General features: G+C 32.9%; 1 protein-coding gene across 4 annotated transcripts in view; it reads right to left on the reverse strand.

Annotated features, from left to right (window-relative positions):
- Positions 1 to 20298, reverse strand: part of LOC127732147 (uncharacterized) — an 85182-nt gene that overhangs the window by 16348 nt on the left and 48536 nt on the right. For 3 of the 4 annotated variants that reach the window (XM_052241219.1, XM_052241218.1, XM_052241216.1), the window contains exons 6-12: positions 16126 to 16665; positions 15467 to 15573; positions 12354 to 12785; positions 12283 to 12304; positions 8932 to 9707; positions 8034 to 8064; positions 1203 to 1474 (exon numbers count right to left, since the gene is read on the reverse strand). In XM_052241219.1, the coding sequence (XP_052097179.1) occupies positions 1203 to 1474; positions 8034 to 8064; positions 8932 to 9707; positions 12283 to 12304; positions 12354 to 12785; positions 15467 to 15573; positions 16126 to 16665 (2180 nt within the window). Of the gene's footprint in view, positions 1 to 1202; positions 1475 to 8033; positions 8065 to 8931; positions 9708 to 12282; positions 12305 to 12331; positions 12786 to 15466; positions 15574 to 16125; positions 16666 to 20298 lie in introns of all 4 variants that reach the window. The other variant, XM_052241217.1, reaches the window with a different exon arrangement.

Here is a 20298-nt window from a genome sequence, read left to right on the forward strand (position 1 = left end):
ACCTTCCCATGGATAGAAACAAGTGCCTGTGGTTGAAGACCGTTCATAATCTTCATAATCTTCAGGCTTTCTCTTGGAAGACGTGACACCAAAGTGAAACGTCCTCATTTTGTTCGAAAATGTCTAAATGATTAAATGATTTGTCACGTGACTTCTCGCAACTATTTATAACCTTGTGTTTCCAAGAAATACAAGGTTAAAAATAACTCTATCGTCGGCAAGGTCAGGGATGAAACATTTTTTTATTTCAATTTCAATAATAATATGGCTTAAAAATGACGATACAGATGGTTAAAAAGGTCAGCAAAAATCATTTTTATTTCCTTTAAGATCGAAGGTCCGTCGGGCGTAGCTAGTAACCAAAACGAAAGTCCAATTGCAACAGTGGAAGGTCACGGACCTCGGACCACCGCTAATTTGAACCCCTGTAAGTTAGAAAATGTTTTTTGATTTTTGGATTATTAAACAAGCCGAAATAATGTTTCCATAACCATGATTACACAACTAAAAAAAAGATGAAAATGTCTGAGGACAAGAATGCCCCAGCTCAAGCTTTACAATTTTACAAGTTAAAAAGAGGCATAACTCTAGAACAGTAAATGACTCACAACCCAAATTCGAACTATGTCTGCTAGTTTTGGTTCTAAGCATTGTGTATGAGGTTCATAAAATTTGGATGAGAGAAACTTAAGTTAAGAGTGCGGAAACAAAATGTTTTGCAATTTTCTAATTTATAAAGGGACATAACTTTCGATTGGTAAGTAACACAATGCCCAAATTTTAACTCTGTCTAAAAGTTGTTGTTCTAAGCATTGTGTATGAGTTTCAAAACCAAATTTGGATGAGTAAAACTTAAGTTGGAGTGCGAAACCAAAAAATTACAATTTTCCAAGATATAAGGGTTCATAAATTTAGAACGATAAGTTCCCATGCAAATTCAAACTATGTCTGTGAGTTTTGGTTCTTAGCATTATGTATGAGTTTCATAAAATTTGCATGAGGCAAACTTCAAGTGCAGAAACAAAAATGGGAAGGATAGAAAGAAAACCAGATGGAATTATGGACTGAAGGAAGGTCAAGGGTGACACTAAATGCACCCGTTGCCTATGGTGGGGGCATATAAAAAATGATTTTGTAACCTACAACATTTTCTAAAAGTAAAACTAATCCTTTTATCTTTATAAAATATTTGGCAATCTTACTTGACACAAAACATGTGTTGATACATCCATTTTGCTCAGTGCTTCTGCCAAGGCTTTGAAATTGCACTCATGTTTTATCTCTTTCCATTTTGCTAATACCAAAAAACTTGCAACCTCTGTATCTGTTGGATAATTTTTTTTTATCTTTTCTGATTTCTCAAACATATCTAGATGTACTACTAATTCATCCATTTGGCTTGGAGAACAGTTGTTTGAAAAACGCAACAATTCAATATCACTTGGTCTCTTGTTCAAAGCATTATCACTAAGACCTGAAAATGAAAAATTGTTATTATGTTTATTTTATTTTCATTACAGGAAGCCGAATCCAAAAAGAACCTTTCCAAGAGTCCCAAATTTGGACTGATTGTGTTAAGTTTGGAAAAAACATTGCCAGACATAAAACATTTAATACATTGTTTTAGTTAGTCCTATAAAAGAATTGAAAGTATACTGTGGATTCATTTGTTTCCATGGGTACCAATTTTTGTGGATTAAGAAAAACTTACATGTTCGTGGATATTTAATTTCGTGGTTTTTGACAATGTCTGCATACAAGCCTATAGTAAAGGAGTAGGTTCAGTAAGACCCGTTTTTGGCCCCAAAATATAGCAGTTTTACAAAATTGTTAAAATGTAAACTTATAGCTTTTTATTGGAAAGTAGAATACTTCTGTTACATACATATGGGTTGTTTTTGACAATACAATGCATATGTATCGGGTACTAGCATCATTAAGTCATGCTAAATTACTGAAATCTTCATAATTTTAGCATTTGAGTTAATTTTTAGACGGTTTCCGTCTTAAATGGATGTGGCCGCATTTGTGTTCATTCTTAATATTTACATGTAAGTTGTATTTGATGATAATACATAACATATATAAAGGTTGAGGATGAACACGGATGCGGCCACTTTCATTTTTGACAAAAACCATCTGAAAAGTGACATATTATGGCATATTTGAGAGATGTATAACATTTAAGCTTGAATATGAGCGTCTTTAATGACAAAATCAGTTCAAATCTTTCACATAAACTAATTGAAGCTACTAAGTTAGACACTTAAGTGTTTAAAAAGTGTCCAAAATCTTTCATCAGATGAACCTAATATTTGGGGCCAAAATCGGCCCTTACCGGACCTACTCCTTTGCCATTCGTTGAACATTTAATTTCGTGGTTAACCTTTAACCAAGAAATCCACGAACATTGGTATCCAAAGAATAATAATGAATCCACAGTATAAAATTAGGAGATAACTGTATTGTATTTTAAGCTCTGACGGCATCAATTGGTGATTTGATGGTTGCAAATTAAGTTTACTGGTGACGCGTAAGGTGAGCCAGTAAACAGGTATTTGCAACCATCAAGTCACCAATTGATGCCGTCGGAGCTTAAAATACAATATTGTTATCTCCATAATTCTAATGAAGCTGACAGAAAACAATGTTAAAACATACATTTAAAATCTGTCATACGTCGCCTGAGCTTGCGTGTATGTTTTCATAGCATCAATTGTTAATTGATGCCATGAAAATTTGTGACGTTATCCAATCAAAATCAATGTTACAAACGATGTTGCATTAGAATTAGTTTTGTTTATCAAATGTTTTGTGTATTTAATTTAGTGGCATAATTTGTCTAGCTACAATATTTCAGGTCTTATGACTTATGACCTAGATGAAAATGAGTTATTGCATACAGGTTTAATCAAAAAGAAAACACTATAAAGTTATTTTGACATATTCTTTAACATAAAGGCGTTACAAGTTTTTTTTGGTATTAAGCCACAAATGGAATTGATTGACTTACGAAAACATTTATTCATAAAGTTACATATAATAATATATCAGCTTCTTGTCTATGTTCAATATTATATTTGTTCATTATTTCAACAAGATTGCACATGCTGAGATATTTCGCCTTTAAGATATCAAAAAAGAAAAACCAAAACAGCTTTGTTTTTTTTAAATTTCATAACGTTCATTCTTTTTTTGTTTTGAGAATAAAGAACAAAAAGATGCAAGTCTACATGGACCATCTCACATGGGAATCATATAAATAAATGCTTAGAAAATAAAATAAACTGCTTCGCTGAGTGCAGCTGGTTACGCCCGCAGAGGTCCAACCCTGAACAGTTGGGGCAAAAATTGACACAATATTCAAGCTTGATACAGGTCTGAATTTGGATTGTAATTAAATATTTGACATATAATAGGTTTCTGAATAAATGTAGTCAAAGAACTTGAAATTGGTTATATGCGAACTGCTTAAAGCATTTTTTAGTTATTGTCCAAAAACTGGAAAATCCCCCCTTTTTTAATGAATAAAACCCCATAACTCAGAAATGTAAAATCTAAAATTTATAAAATTCTAAAGGGAGCTTACATCAACAGATATAAACAATTATAAATTAGCTGTTAACAAAACTTTGAATTTTTGAAATACTAAGGCTTTTCTACCTCAGGAATAGATTACCTTAGCTGTATTTGGCAACACTTTTAGGAATTTTTGGTCCTCAATGCTCTTCAACTTCGTACTTTATTTGGCCTTTTTAATATTTTTTGATTCGAGCGTCACTGATGAGTCTTTTGTAGATGAAACGCGCGTCTGGCGTAAATATAAAATTTCAATCCTGGTATCTATGATGAGTTTATTTACAACCACTGGGTCGATGCCACTGCTGGTGGAGATTTATTTCCCCGAGGGTATCACCAGTCCAGTAGTCAGCACTTCTGAGTTGACTTGAGTTATCATTGATATGTTCATAATTATAAATTAACTGTTAACAAAACTTTGAATTTTTGAAATACTAAGGCTTTTCTACCTCAGGAATAGATTATCTTAGCTGTATTTGGCAACACTTTTAGGAATTTTTGGTCCTCAATGCTCTTCAACTTCGTACTTTATTTGGCCTTTTTAACATTTTTTGATTCGAGCGTCACTGATGAGTCTTTTGTAGATGAAACGCGCGTCTGGCGTAAATATAAAATTTCAATCCTGGTATCTATGATGAGTTTATTTATCACCAAAGTTTCATGAGAACTGCTGAACGCTGACTTGAGTTATTGTCCAAAAACTGGAAAATCCCCCTTTTTTATGAATAAAACCCTGTAACCCATAAACGTAAAATCTAAAATTTATAAAAATCGAAAGGGTGCTCATGTCAATAGATATAAACAATTCACCAAAATTTCTTGCAAGTTGGTGAAAGCATTCTTGAGTTATTGTCGGAAAACTGGAAAATCCCCCCTTTTTTGATGAATAAAACCCCAAAACTCAGAAACGGTAAATCTGAAATTTATAAAAAACGAAAGGGAGCTCACGTCAATAGATATAAACAATTCACCAAAGTTTCATGCATATTATTTAAAGTTTTTATTTTTGAGTTAATGTCCGACATGTTGACGACGGACGGACAGACAACGGTATACCATAATATGTCCTGTAAACGGGCATATAAAAATTGTATAAGGGTTCCCTGTCCCCATCTTACCTGTGCGTTTCTATGTTACTTCTGAAAAACAATCTTGAACCATCTTACTTAAATATTGCTAAGGAGAAGGTAAACGAAGTAAAAAACTTATATTTTAAAAGAAGTCAATTTGAGATAATTTGAAAAAAAAAAAAAAATGCAGTAACTTTTTTACAGAAATATTGGATTGGTAGTCCTTGGTTGCACAGTTACATACAATTCACAATAAGAATGCACACATAATTGTTGTGCTTAGCATACCCCCACTTGTAATTCAAAGTATTAGAAGACATAAATTAAGTGTCTAACAGACCCAAAAAAGAGCTGTGCAATGAGCGCATGAAATGCCCGTCTCTCTTTTAGATTGTCTTTATGCTTTAAATGAATCTATATGATCAACTAGAAATATTGTGAGCACTGCTCAAATAGACCCCCCGCCAAAAAAAAAGACATGCACACACATTTGTCCTATTGACAAAAAAATATATGAATAATTTGGCACTTATTAGTCTATCTCAAATTTGTGTCTAAGTTTGTGGCCATGATTTTTGAACGAATAAAATTCAACAACTGTCCAAAGTGTGAATAATGGACAGTTTTTGACGATTCTTTAAAAAATAAAGTTCCATAACTCTGCAATATCATTTCAGAAATTTACAAAACAAGAGTCTCTCAAGAGCCTGAATCGCTCACCTGTATTTCAGAGGAGAAGATTTTTAAATGTTAGCAAACTTGATGAACAAATTGTGTAAAATTGTCTTTAAAGGGCAATAACTCCTTAAGGGGTCAATTGACAATTTTGGTTATATTAACTTTTTTGTAGATCTTACTTTGCTGAACATTATTGCTGCTTACAGTTTATATATATCTATAAAAATATTCAAAAATAATAACAAGAAACTGCAAAATTTTGTTAAAACTACCAATTTCGTGGCAGCAACCCAACAATGGGTTGTTCGATTCATCTGAAAATTTCAGGGCCGATAGATCTTGACCAATTAAACAATTTTACACCATGTCACATTTGCTCTAAAAGATTTAGTTTTTGAGATATAAGCCAAAAACTGCATTTGACCCTTATGTTCTATTTTTAGCCATGGCGGCCATGTTTGTCGATGGATACAAACTTCGGATACAATTTATAAACAAGATACCCTAAGGAACATTTAGTTAAAGTTTGAAGGTAATTGGCCCAGTAGTTTCAGAGGAGAAGATTTTATGAAATAGTTTACGACGACAGACGACGGACGCCAAGTGATGGCATAAGCTCACATGGGGCCCTCAATACTCCAAAAAGTCAAATCAGAACTTTTTAAAAATTGAAAGAGAACTTATGTCCATATATATGACCAATTCACCAAAGTTTCATGAAAATTGCTCAAAGCATTTTTTAGTTATTGTCTGAAGTGTTGATGACAGACAAACGAGGTACACTTTCTCTTAGACAAACGTTTCAACAGAGAATAAAATATTTACAAATTTTACAAAAACATACACTTTAGCCTTTGATAGTTTAAGGTATAAAACCACTAATTCATAGCCCCATTGCTTTCTATGTTAAATTCTGCAATTTCAAGCATTAATAGCTACTTTATCTTAAGTTCAAATAAAGTGGCAGTTATTTCATGTCAAACCTGTACCTTATCCTGACTTGTGCTGAAAAAATCAACATACCTTTAATTGCATATTAGAGCGTTCTGGTTCCCGGAAGTTTGATAGTACAAAAACAGGAACTTCTGATCTGAACAACAGACCAAATGAGCCCTATTAAAATTTCTTATACTTCTTTATTATTCAAATAAAACTTTCAACAAGGGTTCCACAGTGATCCCAAGTCCCCAAGCTTTCATTTGATACTAAAACAACCCAAATATTCCAACTATTGACAAAGATACAGCTATGCGTAGGAACTATTTTGTTTAAAATATGTACTACTTTCTTGTATGTTCTTTCTGACCGGGCCTGAATTAGTGGTTCTATACCTATAACAGCACCAAACTTGTTATATTGACTTCTGCTTGACTTAATTTCCTTCTATGATCTATTTCTAGCATAGAAAAACACATAAAGCTTTTGTCAAAACACTATATATATCACTGAATTTAAGCTCAAATTGAACTTGTAGTAACATATATATATGCCTTAAACAAAGAAAACTACATGTGGATACCTATAGTGACAGATATGACACTTTTTCAATTTTTACCAGTTCTGATTTGTTAATATCTACTCAAATAACAGTGTTCTTACCTATATGTCTTATTTTTATCAGAGATTCTTCCTTGAATATAAATACAGTGGTCCAAACATAAAATATAATTGAGAATTTTGTCCCCCCTTTTTTCTACATGTTGGAAAAGGAGAGAGATTTGGTAAAAAACCATACTTTTATGTATAAACATGGATCAACAAGAGCAATTTATGTATATCCAAGCTAGACAACTTGCTAAAATGGTTTTAAAATGCATTTCAAGTGAGATTTTGGAATTCCTATATAAGTATACACCAGTTTTCCTTGAAATAAATAATTCACTAAGAAACACAATAAAACATGAACACTCACTAGATAATTTGACCAAAAACAATATTTATACTATAAACTAGTCATAATATACAAGTTTCATTGGTTTCAGTGTTAGATAATCCAAAAATTAAAATTTCAGGCAAAATCTTAACTGTGTGCATGCTAAATGACCAAAAAAGGCTAAAATACCTTATTGTAGCAATTTGAGGGCTGTAATTTGACACTAACATAATTGTTACATAAACAAATTAATGTTACATGATTTCTGACAACAAATGTGACCAATTTTCACTGTAAAGGGTATGATTTCTAAAATAGTATTTCACATGCCTGTCAGTAATAGGTATAAAACCACTAATTCATAGCCCCATTGCTTTCTATGTTAAATTCTGCAATTTCAAGCATTAATGGCTACTTTATCTTAAGTTCAAATAAAGTGGCAGTTATTTCATGTCAAACCTGTACCTTATCCTGACTTGTGCTGAAAAAATCAACATACCTTTAATTGCATATTAGAGCGTTCTGGTTCCCAGAAGTTTGATAGTGCAAAAACAGGAACTTCTGATCTGAACAACAGACCAAATGAGCCCTCCTATTAAAATTTCTTATACTTCTTTATTATTCAAATAAAACTTTCAACAAGGGTTCTACAGTAATCCCAAGTCCCCAAGCTTTCATTTGATACTAAAACAACCCAAATATTTCAACTATTGACAAAGATACAGCTATGCATAGGAACTATTTTGTTTAAAATATGTACTACTTTCTTGTATGTTCTTTCCGACCAGGCCTGAATTAGTGGTTCTATACCTTAAAACCCATAGAAAACTTACCTGGACAATTCTCCTCACACTGTTCCTTCTTCTGTAGAAATAAAATATATAAAAATTAAAAAACATTAGTCTACAGAGCAATTGAAGGTCTTTCCACAAACTTTTTTTTCCTTTGTCTCGGCTGCTTTTAGTGTTAAGTGTAATGTTGACTGTTAAAAAAAGGGGCGAAAGATACCAGAGGGACATTCAAAGTGAATCCTTTTATCTTTATCATGTTTATAATTTAAAAAAAAAAAACTTTTCTATATGCTATTTTGCAAGCTTACAGATTAGCTTCTGTTCAAGTTTCATAACAGTTCAAGAACATTTACAAATTAAACATGTCAAAAAGTCCATCTATCAGTAAATTGAAAAATGACATATACCTTACAATTATTTCATACATTAAATATAGTGGCCCCATTACTTATTGTATCTGATAAATAGACCAAACCACAATAACTTAACATTAACCAATGATTGAACCATAAACATGAGGTCAAGGTCAAACAAAAACCTACCAGTCAGACATCTTCACCTTACACTTATTCCATACACCAAATTTAGTTGATCTATTGTTTATAGTAACTGAGATACCAATATCACCATGAGAACTTAACCTTGATCACTGACCCATTAAATGAGGTTGACGTAGAAAGAAGCCTGTATGACGGATATAAGAACTCTGCAAGGATCCCATATACTAAATATAGTTATCCTTTAAATCCCTTAAAGTGAAAATGTCATATGACGAAAACTAAACATTTTTATCAAGCAGTACCTGAACCATGAAAACCTCAAGGACAATAGACATATAACTAACAGAAATTTTGGAACATATGGCATCTGCATTGTTCTATTTCGTTTTATCTCTTGATGTGTAATTTGCCTTCTGACTATACCATATCATATTATATACCTTATCTTGGTTCCAAACAGTGTAGTTTCCTGCTCTATGTGTTAGGTTATGCTCGTCACAAACCCATTCATTTGTCTGCAAAGCTTCTTCTTCACTGATGAAGCATTTTAACTTGGAACATGAATATTCAATATGGAAAGGTAATTGTTGGCTGCGTTTTTCATGGATCGTGGACTGATAAAAGTCTGAAATTCTTTCCATTGTAATAACCAAGCATTCCTTAACTCCAGTGGCTATATCTGGTATTATAAGTCCAGCAGAGGTTTTATGGACTACATATAGAGTAATCTTGTTGCCTTCAACGCATACTACAATATCATGTGCCTTGTCAAATGATACTACAATAAATCCTGAAAAGAGGAGCTTTCTCCCTTCATACTGCTTTAAAGTCCACATGCTCAGACATGCACTGATCAGACGATTGGGCAAAGCTGGTGGTATGACAGTCCCTTTAAAAACAAACGCTAAACATATAGCTCTCTCTGGTGTACATTCTTTGTCCATGAAGCTGGTGGTATTTCTTTCTGTGACCATACAGGGAACAAAGAAGTTATCTACTGGTAACCGACTTCCTGTCGCTGTATCATACCTACGTTGCTCTGCAAGAATGTCTAAATGAATGAGGATGTTGAATATAAACTCCCTGTATGGAAGGATTGCCCGGAAGTCCTTTTGTTCCCAAATGTTGTACAGGTCTCCTCTGCATATTATCCCACTGTCTGACATTCTCCTGAAAATTTCCTGCATTCTTCTTTTCTTTGGCCAAAATAATTTGTCTGAAAAAGATAATAGACAGAGGTAAAATACTTTCTGGGGATATTAACATGAATTTTTTTTTCCATTTTCATTACTGATTGTTTCAAGTGATACATAATTCTACTGGACTTACAAATAATAATACTACCTGCATCCTGTTCACAAAATAAGTTTAAGCACATGAACTATAAATAACTACTTTATATACTGCAAATGTGCTATTTAGGCAGTCAAATTGCATTGATTGTATATTCATTTACATATACAATCTTTAACCATATATCGCCTTGTCTATTACATTGACAATGTGTTTCCGTTGAGTTTAATATATGACGGCAACACACAATACAGGCTCATAGAATGTGTATGTCATCCACCTCAAATTAAAACGAGTGCACACGCATAAAAATGAGGTCAAGGTCATATGAACCATGCCAGGCAAATATGTACACATTACAATCAACCTATGCATTAAATATAGTTGACCTATTGCTTATAGTATCTAAGAAACAAATGAAAACTTAACATTGACAAATGAACCAACAAAATGAGGTCAAGGTCAGATGATACCTGCCAGACAGACATATATACAGCTTACAATCCTTCTATACAAAAAATATAGTTGACCTATTGCTTATAGTTTAAGAAAAACAGACCAAAACACAAAAACTTAACACTGAGCAATGAACTGTGAAAATGAGATCAAGGTCAAATCAAACCCGATAGACTGACATGTGCATCATAAAATATTTCCATACACCAAATATAGTGGACCTATTGCATATAGTATTAGAAAAAAAGACAAAAACTCAAAAACTGAACTTTGACCACTGAACCATGGAAATGAGGTCAAGGTCAGATGACACCTGCCAGCTGGACATGTACACCTTACAATCATTCCATACACCAAATAAAATAGACCTATTGCATACAGTATAAGAAAAACAGACCAAAACACAAAAACTTAACTATAACCACTGAACCATGAAAATGAGGTCAAGGTCAAATGACACTTGCCAGTTGGACATGTACACCTTACAATCCTTCCATACACCAAATATACTAGACCTATTGCTTATAGTATCTGAGATATGGACTTGACCATGAAAACTTAACCTTGTTCACTGATCCATCAAATGAGGACGAGTTCAAGTGAAAACTATCTGACGGGCATGAAGACCTTGCAAGGTATGCACATACCAAATATAGTTATCCTTTTACTCATAATAAGAGAGAAATTAACATTACAAAAAATCTTAACTTTTTTCAAGTAGTCCAGAGTTCTCGACATCTTTTTTTGCCTGGTGGTCCTTGAAGAAAATATGCAGGTCCTCACTATCATTTCTATTGCAAATTACCAAAATTGTGTTGGTCCTTCCCAAAAATGTGGTGGTCAAATCCCTAGGACCACCACTTATCGAGAACTCTGGTAGTCACTGAACCATGAAAATGAGATCAAGGACAATGGACATGTGACAGATGGAAACTTCGTAACATAAGGCATCTTTATGCAAAGTATGAAGCATCCAGGTCTTCCACCTTCTAAAATATAAAGCTTTTAAGAAGTTAGTTAACGCCGCTGCCGCCGCTGGATTACTATCACTATGTCGAGCTTTCTGAGACAAAAGTCGCAAGCTCGACAAAAAGCTGGAATTTTCAGTTCGTACTAAATTCAGATAGTCACCTATAAACATTTGTATAACTTTTGCAAATCAACTTGAATTTTCATCAAAATCTACAGATATCTCAATTATATATTGATCTTACAGGAAGCCAGGTTGTTTGGTAGTTTGGTGTATTGCTGTGAACTTAAAGGATTAAATTAATAGGTAAAAAAAAGCTAAAATTTTCAGTTTGGACTAAATTCAGATTGATATCTATAAAATTAATCTTTAAATTTGACAGCAATAGAACAAACTACCAAATAACCTGTTTTCCACTTGTCCCGGCAAATAAGACAGCCGTTAATGTCAAACCATGCTAAGCCGCAATTCTACGACAGAAACAACATTGCAATCAGGATTATGTGGCTAATGGCTAAAAATTGTAATTCTGAGAAAAAAGCGATCAAATTATCCAATTTTTGGAAATTTCAAATTTCATTTGACCATATAATGGAATATCTTTTAAGTCATTTCAATATAGAAATGGAAAAGGACTTGCAAACATGACAATTTAAGGACTCTTTGCTTAAATCGAAATGTTTTATCTCAACAAAAACTGTTTCATGATTTAATATATCATTTAAAAGATTTCACATATGCTGGCATTATGCAAAGTATAATTTTTATTGGACTTCTCTCTTTTTACATTTATGATGTCACAAATGACAACAATGATAAAAATTAATGACATCTTGCCAAATAGGATTGTTACATAATTTTTCCATTATTAAGTACATGTCACAAACGATCTCATAACCTCCATAATAAGTATTGACATAAATACCGGTCACAAAGGATTTCATAACCTCCATAATAAGTATGGACATAAATACATGTCACAAAGGATCTCATAACCTCCATAATAAGTATTGATATAAATACCTGTCACAAAGGATCTCATAACCTCCATAATAAGTATTAACATAAATACCTGTCACAAAGGACCTCATAACCTCCATAATAAGTATTAACATAAATACCTGTCACAAAGGATCTCATAACCTCCACCATGAGTAGTGGGTTGATTATGACATAATCTCTGAGCTGCTGGGTATCAAAGTACATGATCTTCCCCAGCGAGTGCTGGAAATGAAGGAAATCATGAAGTTGTTCTAAATCCAGAACTGACACCTTGCTGATTGCATTCAATTCTTCAACTTCTTCCAATGACAGGATTTCTTTTCCTGCAGCAACCAACTCTGCTATCTCCAGTTCAAGGGGGACACAAGCGTTTGGCATCTTTTCCCCCCAACACGGATGATCGAAAGTAAGCTCTGTGATGGCTTTCTTCAGGGCTTCAATTTCTAGATCATCTTTATCAGTTGCATTGACAAATATTTGTTTGTCAAGAACAAGATGATTTCGTCCCTCATGGTCCTTAAACAAGTCCTCTACTTCACTGTACAGTAGTGCACGTCTGGTTTCCACATCCTCCTGCAAAAAAACAAACTAAATGTTAAAATGACGAAATAATCATTGCATGGAATGGCACACCATAATTCTCATCCAAATTCAGTTAGTTCATTCTGAGTACAGCTTACCATGACTACAGACATAAATACTGAGCTACTAAAGCTCTTATTTTTTTTATATAAGACGATTTTTTCCCTTCTTAAACTTTATTTTTAGTCTTCTTATTTTAATCATGACCTATGTTACCTATCTTACCACTTTGTTTCATTAACACAGTCATTGTTGTATTTGGTAAGCAAAGCTTTAACATTAAACTTGTTATATTGTAAATTATATTTAAGTAAAAACATAGAGTATCTGTAGGTAAAATTGGAATAACATGAACAATCACGTGTGAATAAAATTGAGAATGGAAATGGGGAATGTGTCAAAGAGACAACAACCCGACCATAGAACAGACAACAGCAGAAGGTCACCAACAGGTCTTCAATGCAGCGAGAAATTCCCGCACCCGGAGCCGTTGTTCAGCTGGCCCCTAAACAAATATATATACTAGTTCAGTGATAATGAACGCCATACTAAACTCCAAATTGTACACAAGAAACTAAAATTAAAAATAATACAAGACTAACAAAGGCTAGAGGCTCCTGACTTGGGACAGGCGCAAAAATGCGGCGGGGTTAAACATGTTTATGAGATCTCAACCCTCCCCCTATACCTCTAGCTAATGTAGAAAAGTAAACGCATAACAATACGCACATTAAAATTCAATTAAAGAGAAGTCCGAGTCTGAAATCAGAAGATGTAACCAAAGAAAATAAACAAAATGACAATAATACATAAATAACAACAGACTACTAGCAGTTAACTGACATGCCAGTTCCAGACTTCAATTAAACTGATTGAAAGATTATGTCTTCATCATATGAATATCAGGCACAATCCTTCCCGTTAGGGGTTTAGTATCATACCATCATAACATATATGAGAAGAACATAACCCGTGTCATGCCAACAACTGGTTTATAAATAAATGTGTTTAGTGCCGATGCAAAGACCCTATAAGTGAATCAATATTAACGCCAAAATATGCAATCTTTAATGACCTGACAACAGTATCGTAACTATATCCCTTCTTAATAAGTCTATTTAAAGGTTTTGTTAGCTTCAGAGGTGAATACTGACATTTTTGTGCTTTATAAAGAATATTTCCATAAAAAATTGGATTTGAAATACCTGAACGTATAAGAAGTGTGCATGTTGAGCTATATTTACGAATGATGTCCATTTAATGTATATATATATATATGTATGACTACAATATACTTTTTAGTATTCAGTTTTTGAAACGCGACAGGTTGTTGTTAAAAAAATGGTGGACATCATACTTTTTTTATTTCTTTTTAAATGAATACGAAACAACAAATAATACAATTATCATTCACTATTGTAAGTGCTTATATAAGACCGTTGATACCTTATATAATCAGGACATCTTCCTCTTAATTATAATGATGAGGTATGATTGCCAATGAGACAAACATCCACCAAAGTTCATATGAAGCGGATGTAAGTAATCATAAGCAGCCAAACCGCTTTTTAAAAATGGGAAAACCCCCTACTTTATAAAAAAAAATATGAAACAATATAAAACTTTGTTTTTGATACATGTTAGGTCCGAGGACACAGTTATCGTCCTTTGATTTTCGTTGTCTATAGAGTCCAAAGTGAAGACAGTGTATAACCTGAAATTTAAAAAAAAAAAAAAAACATTTAACCACAGACTGAACCTAAATGTTGACACCACCGCCAACAGAATCTAGGATCGCTGTCTCGCTAAATTTCGCAGACGAGACAAAATTATGGCAAGACTTGTACATGTCAGAGCACTAACAAGAATAACAGACGCCGCTATTTCCATGTCCCCCACAACGTGTCGGGACAAATATTGTATATAGTTATCATGTATTTCTTGTGGTGATAGTCTCTGAGTCTCTGATTGTGAGATTTTGTCTACTCAAAATATAGGGATACATTTTTTTTTAAATAATTTCAAAAGCAATAAATTCATAAGATACATAATGTCATTAAGCGAAATAATGGTAAGGTTGATATGAGTTATCTGTTCAAAAGAATTGCTTTATATTAAAATAAGGAGATGTAAGTACGGCATACAACCGTAAGAAAAACCCATAGAGTATAGGCGGATATAAAAACCTCCCCCCCCCCCAACATAAAAATGCGTAAAAATTCAAAGGAGATCATTAACATGAAGCTTAATACCAAATCAAAATTTCATGGAACAAATGGAAACATGGACAGATGTAAAGAAGTCTACCACCCCTTTTGACATATGCAAATTACTTTATACTATTGATAAATATCTAGATCTCCTAAGGAATGCCCTGTATAAAACACCTGTTTATATCTTTTTTACTTACCACTGGTACCTTGTACTTATGTGTGGTAACAAACAAGATCTTAGGAATGCCTGTATAAAAGTCCAATTTATTTATTTTATTTTCACTTACCACTGGTACCTTGTCCTTATGGGATGCAACAAACAAGATCTTAGGGATGCCTGTTTAAAAGACCTATCTAGATATTTTACACTTACCACTGGTACCTTGTCCTTATGGGATGCAACAAACAAGATCTTAGGGATGCCTGTTTAAAAGACCTATCTAGATATTTTACACTTACCACTGGTACCTTGTCTTTATGGGTTGCAACAAACAAGATCTTAGGGATGCCAGCATACACCACTTTACAATAGGTTAGGATTGAGTTTACCCAGTGCAGTAAGAAGACTGAAAGTAGAATAAAACTAAAATATAACTTGTGATATGAGTTGTAATGCATCTCAATCATATTTTAATTCCTGTTACCTAATAACGTAAATGGTTTTATTTGTAAGATTTGATCAGTTTTGAAAAAACAGAAGCAATCAAAAACTAGAAGTTCAATAATAGAATACAAACACCATGTTCCAAAATAAAAAAGAACAACAAGACAAACCAGCAGTCAACAAGCACTTCACAGAAAATTATAGATTAACAAGATTACCACTAAAACAGGGTGTGGACTTGTGTTCTCCTGTGTGGATGGTTAGCATGTCCAGATATTGGCACCAATCCTTTTTCTTATTACATTGATATGTCTCATGTAAATGAACAAAGATGTGAAGTACATGTAGATTCGTATTTTTTAAACTGCTAACAATCTCCGTAAAAAGTGAAAACATTAAAAATACTGTAGTCTGCCTTCAAGTAATATGATATTTTAAAGCATTTTCATATGTATGGACAAACATGACAAAGTTCAGTAATATAGATGTTACAATTTTAATTAACATAAATTACCTGCTGGGGTTGGTGTCATGTGCTGCCCTGGAAAACACAGTACATCAGGGACTTCTTCATTCAATCTTTTACTTCCATCAAAAACTACTAGAAACAAAGCTCTGAAAGTCATGAATGTCTGGTGTGTTGTGTAATAGACATACTGTCCACCAAAGTCCCAGAAGATGAGTCTTCCAACTTTCATCTTATATTTCCCACTTTTGAGGACTTTCTCCATTCTCTTTCTTATTTCCTTTTTGGTCATTTTGGTTGTCATTTTCTTCTTCATTTGCTGTTTTTTAGACTCACCAGAGGACATCTGTGGTGACAAAGATTGGGCTGCTGGTGGCTGTGTAGAGGGTTCACCCGAGAGGTTCACAGGGGAAGCTGTTGACTTGGTAGCTTCTGACTTCTGAGAATGAGTATCTTCTTTATTTTGACTATCAACAGGTTTGGCATCAGATTCATGTTTTCCTGGTGTTTTTGTTTGTTTACTTTCATCTTCTTCTACGGAGGTCATTAACACTTTATTGTATACAACATCCAAGGCATTGTAAGTTGCTGTATAAATAAACAACAAATAACTGATGTTATCTATTATATATATATAAATATTTATGCAAAATAGATAAACTTTGGTATGAATAGCTAAGTTAATATGGACATCCACTTTATTTGAACTTTTGAACTCTCCCCGAACACTGTGGATAGTTGTCTCATTGGCAATCATACCTCATCTCCTAAGCCTTATTTTTTATATTAAAATGATACACAATTTAAATTTAATCAATACAGGGATGACTAAGTCTACAACATTACAATATGTCAATATTATTGTTCACTCTGGAACAAAATAAATGCTGCTTGCAGTTTCTTTTCATATCTTTTGTAGAAATAACGACTAGCATGACCAAAACAATAAGACTGACACTAAATTACCTACTTATTAAATAAAGCCCCATTATTAACCTTATCACTATTCACCTTCTAGGGTTTGTCCAAAATAAAAAAAACATAATCAATTTTAGTTGTCAAATAATTTTCTACTAAATTAGTTGCTAAATAGGCAACCTATTTCTCTGAAATGAATAATTCAACAAATCTAGACAAAAAAAAATCCCTGCAAAGCACACTACTAAGTAAGGCTTCAAAATGCTAAACAAAAATGCATGAACAGTTAGACGGCAAACGATTTTAATGGCTTCTAAGATCAAGACATTGGTCACGTGACAAAAAGTCAGAGTTTACGGTTTTTTGGTAAATGTACATGCCTCGTGGTTTTTTGACTCGTATCGTCTTATTTGTACTCGTACATTAATAAAAATCAAAGTGTTTAAATCTTGAGTGAATAAGCTTCATCAATCTTTATAATTATAACTAAAAAGTGTTGTTAAAGTATTCTAAATTGACGAGTGAAGTGAAAAAAAATTTCTGAAAATTTGCGTAGGTCCACGGAAAATCCCTAATTATTCCTTAAATAGGTATGGTAACGTGTTAAGGGGTATAATATATGAAGCAAAACCATTTTTTACATTAGATTTTATTTATAATCGATCCTAAATTTACTGGATACGAAATTGTGTCAGCTTATTCGTTTTGAAGTGGAGATCAAAGGGAGATAACTCCATACACGCATCATAGGAAATTGCAAGTTCACAACAGTAAATTCAAGTAAAATTAACGATTGTAGTTATATTTTGACACTTTCTTGAATAACTATTCCATATTTCATGTTCCTTTACTCTTGTAACATTAAAATAGTCATAGAATGGTTGAATATGGCATTTTTTCAAGTAATTACAGGTTTTTGAAAACTTCCAAAGAAGAAAATTATAGATAACTGACTTTTCTCTGAAACTTGGACTTATAAATTGCTCCCAAACACCCTTTTGATAGATGGAATGATAAAAGTCTTTGTTTTACTTTCTTTGTATCAATATTCTTAGAAAGCATATATGAAAATAAACTCAATATTTGTACATGTAGGATCTGAGAGAAAACTTGAGAATTGTAATGATGTCTTGTGTGTATTATCGCAAAATCAGACTTCATTTGACAATGTGGAAGTAGAAAAACATCTTGGTATCCATATTGATAAAAATCTATCATGGTCAATTCATATAGATAAAGTATGTGAGATTTTTTCAAGCAGATTATACCTGCTAAATAGATTAAAACGATACTTGCCTCGCAAAGGTCTTATCCTTTTTTACAACAGTTATATAAATGTATTACCAATAATTGATTATTGTTGCACCATATGGGGTTTTACCACAAACTGCAACATTGAGCGGATTCATAAGCTGTAAAAGCGCACAGCAAGATTAATTTTGAATAAACCTTTTGATTATCCATCAATATCAATGTTTAAAGAACTTTATTGGATGACCATTTTTACACGGATAAAATATTTTCAAGCCATTTTAATGTTTAAATGTATGAATGGACTAGCGCCAGATTATCTTACTAGTAAATTTACTGCGTGCAGTGATCTATATAGTTATTCTCTTAGGTCAACAACATCTGGACATCTTCATTTACCAAGGCCAAAGTCTGAATACTTCAAAAAGACTTTTCAATATTCTGGTCTAATTATTTGGAATAGTTTGCCAAATGATATAAAGGATTCAAGTCATATATAGAAAGCTTTAAGGTGAAATGTGCTAATCTTTTTTTCACAAAACAAAATGAGTACACAAACTTTTTTTTTTTCTTAGGACATTCTTGCCATGCTAGTTCTAACAGTCTGTTTTCATGCTTGTGTATATAGATTTGTAATTGTGTACATCTCTATTGATTATTGATTATAGAACAGTTTTTAAATATAAATTTCACTCTTAAATTAGACTTCAATTAATTTAATTTAGTTACTATACTATATATAAAAATATTAATTTTCGCGAACCATTTAGGTCACGGAAATTCCAAAATATGGCATCAGTAAGGAGAGTTGTACAAATAATGTGAACTAATACACAGAACCCCGATCCAATTTATCTTTTGCTAAAATTATTCATCATTTTCTGTTTTCTATGTACTAACAACATTCTATTTTTCTATAATTTTGATTAAAATATTCTAAAACCTGCAGTTAAAATAGGTCACTTGCCCCAAATAAACATTCCCCTCTGATTGGTTGAACTACTGTGGCCTCGATGTAAAGCAACGCAAGCCTCGATGCAAAGAACACGCTTCCCAAAAGTAAGGAGAGTTTGTCAAATAATATGAATACACAGAACCCCGATCCAATTCATCTTTTGCTAAAAGTGTTTATCATTTTCTGTTTTGTATCTACTAACAACATTTCACATTTCTATAATTCCGTTTTAAATATGCCAAAACCTGCAGTAGAAATAGAGGTATGTCCCAACTTAACATTCCCCGATTGGTTGAACTGCTGTGGCCTCGATGTAAAGCAACGCAAGCCTCGATGCAAAGTACACACAAATTTTCCGTTAATACACAAAAATTTCCGTTAATATGTTGAACTTCGACCGCTGGATTCAACCAATTCACAAACAGAGATGTTCTTGCGCTCAAATGTAATTCTAAGTGAAGTATATTGGTAAAGTAAAATTCTAATCTTTTACAGAAATATATACACATTTTATCATTAATATTTTGTCATGCTTTTGTATATTAACTTTTATTTCCTCTGAGCTATAGTTAAATTTAATGCTATACAAATTTTGTTACGTCTAGCAATAGGAGTAAGAATATTTCGTGCCAAAACAAGAGAATAACCTGCAATATTAAACTATTTTATCATGTTTTTGACATTTCCAATAGAAAAAAGCCTTTGGTATCAGCAATTGTGGTAAGTATTACTTATTATTGTTAAGGTTCTCCAGATCTGGCTCTCTTGATCTTCTTGACGGTCAATTTAATCCCATTTATCAATTATTCCCGATGTCACTTTTTTTTGACAGAAATGTCAACCCAGTCGATTTGTGTCATGGGTGAAAATCTGATCTACTAGTATTTGATGAAATAATTTCTTCATTAACTGTACATGCAATATTTTTGTTAACAAACCCTTTGCATGTCTGCAAGGTAAATGGGTTATGTATGTGTTAATTGTGTAATTTCAGTGTAGTTTGTGTCGTCAGTGCAGTGCGTGATCACGTGATATTATTATTTGGAAACAAACGGGCCCGCGATGTAACACATGTCGGAATTATCCATACAAGGTGC

Source organism: Mytilus californianus, unplaced genomic scaffold (assembly GCF_021869535.1).
Source record: "Mytilus californianus isolate M0D057914Y unplaced genomic scaffold, xbMytCali1.0.p SCAF_22, whole genome shotgun sequence".
Lineage (NCBI taxonomy): Eukaryota > Metazoa > Mollusca > Bivalvia > Mytilida > Mytilidae > Mytilus > Mytilus californianus.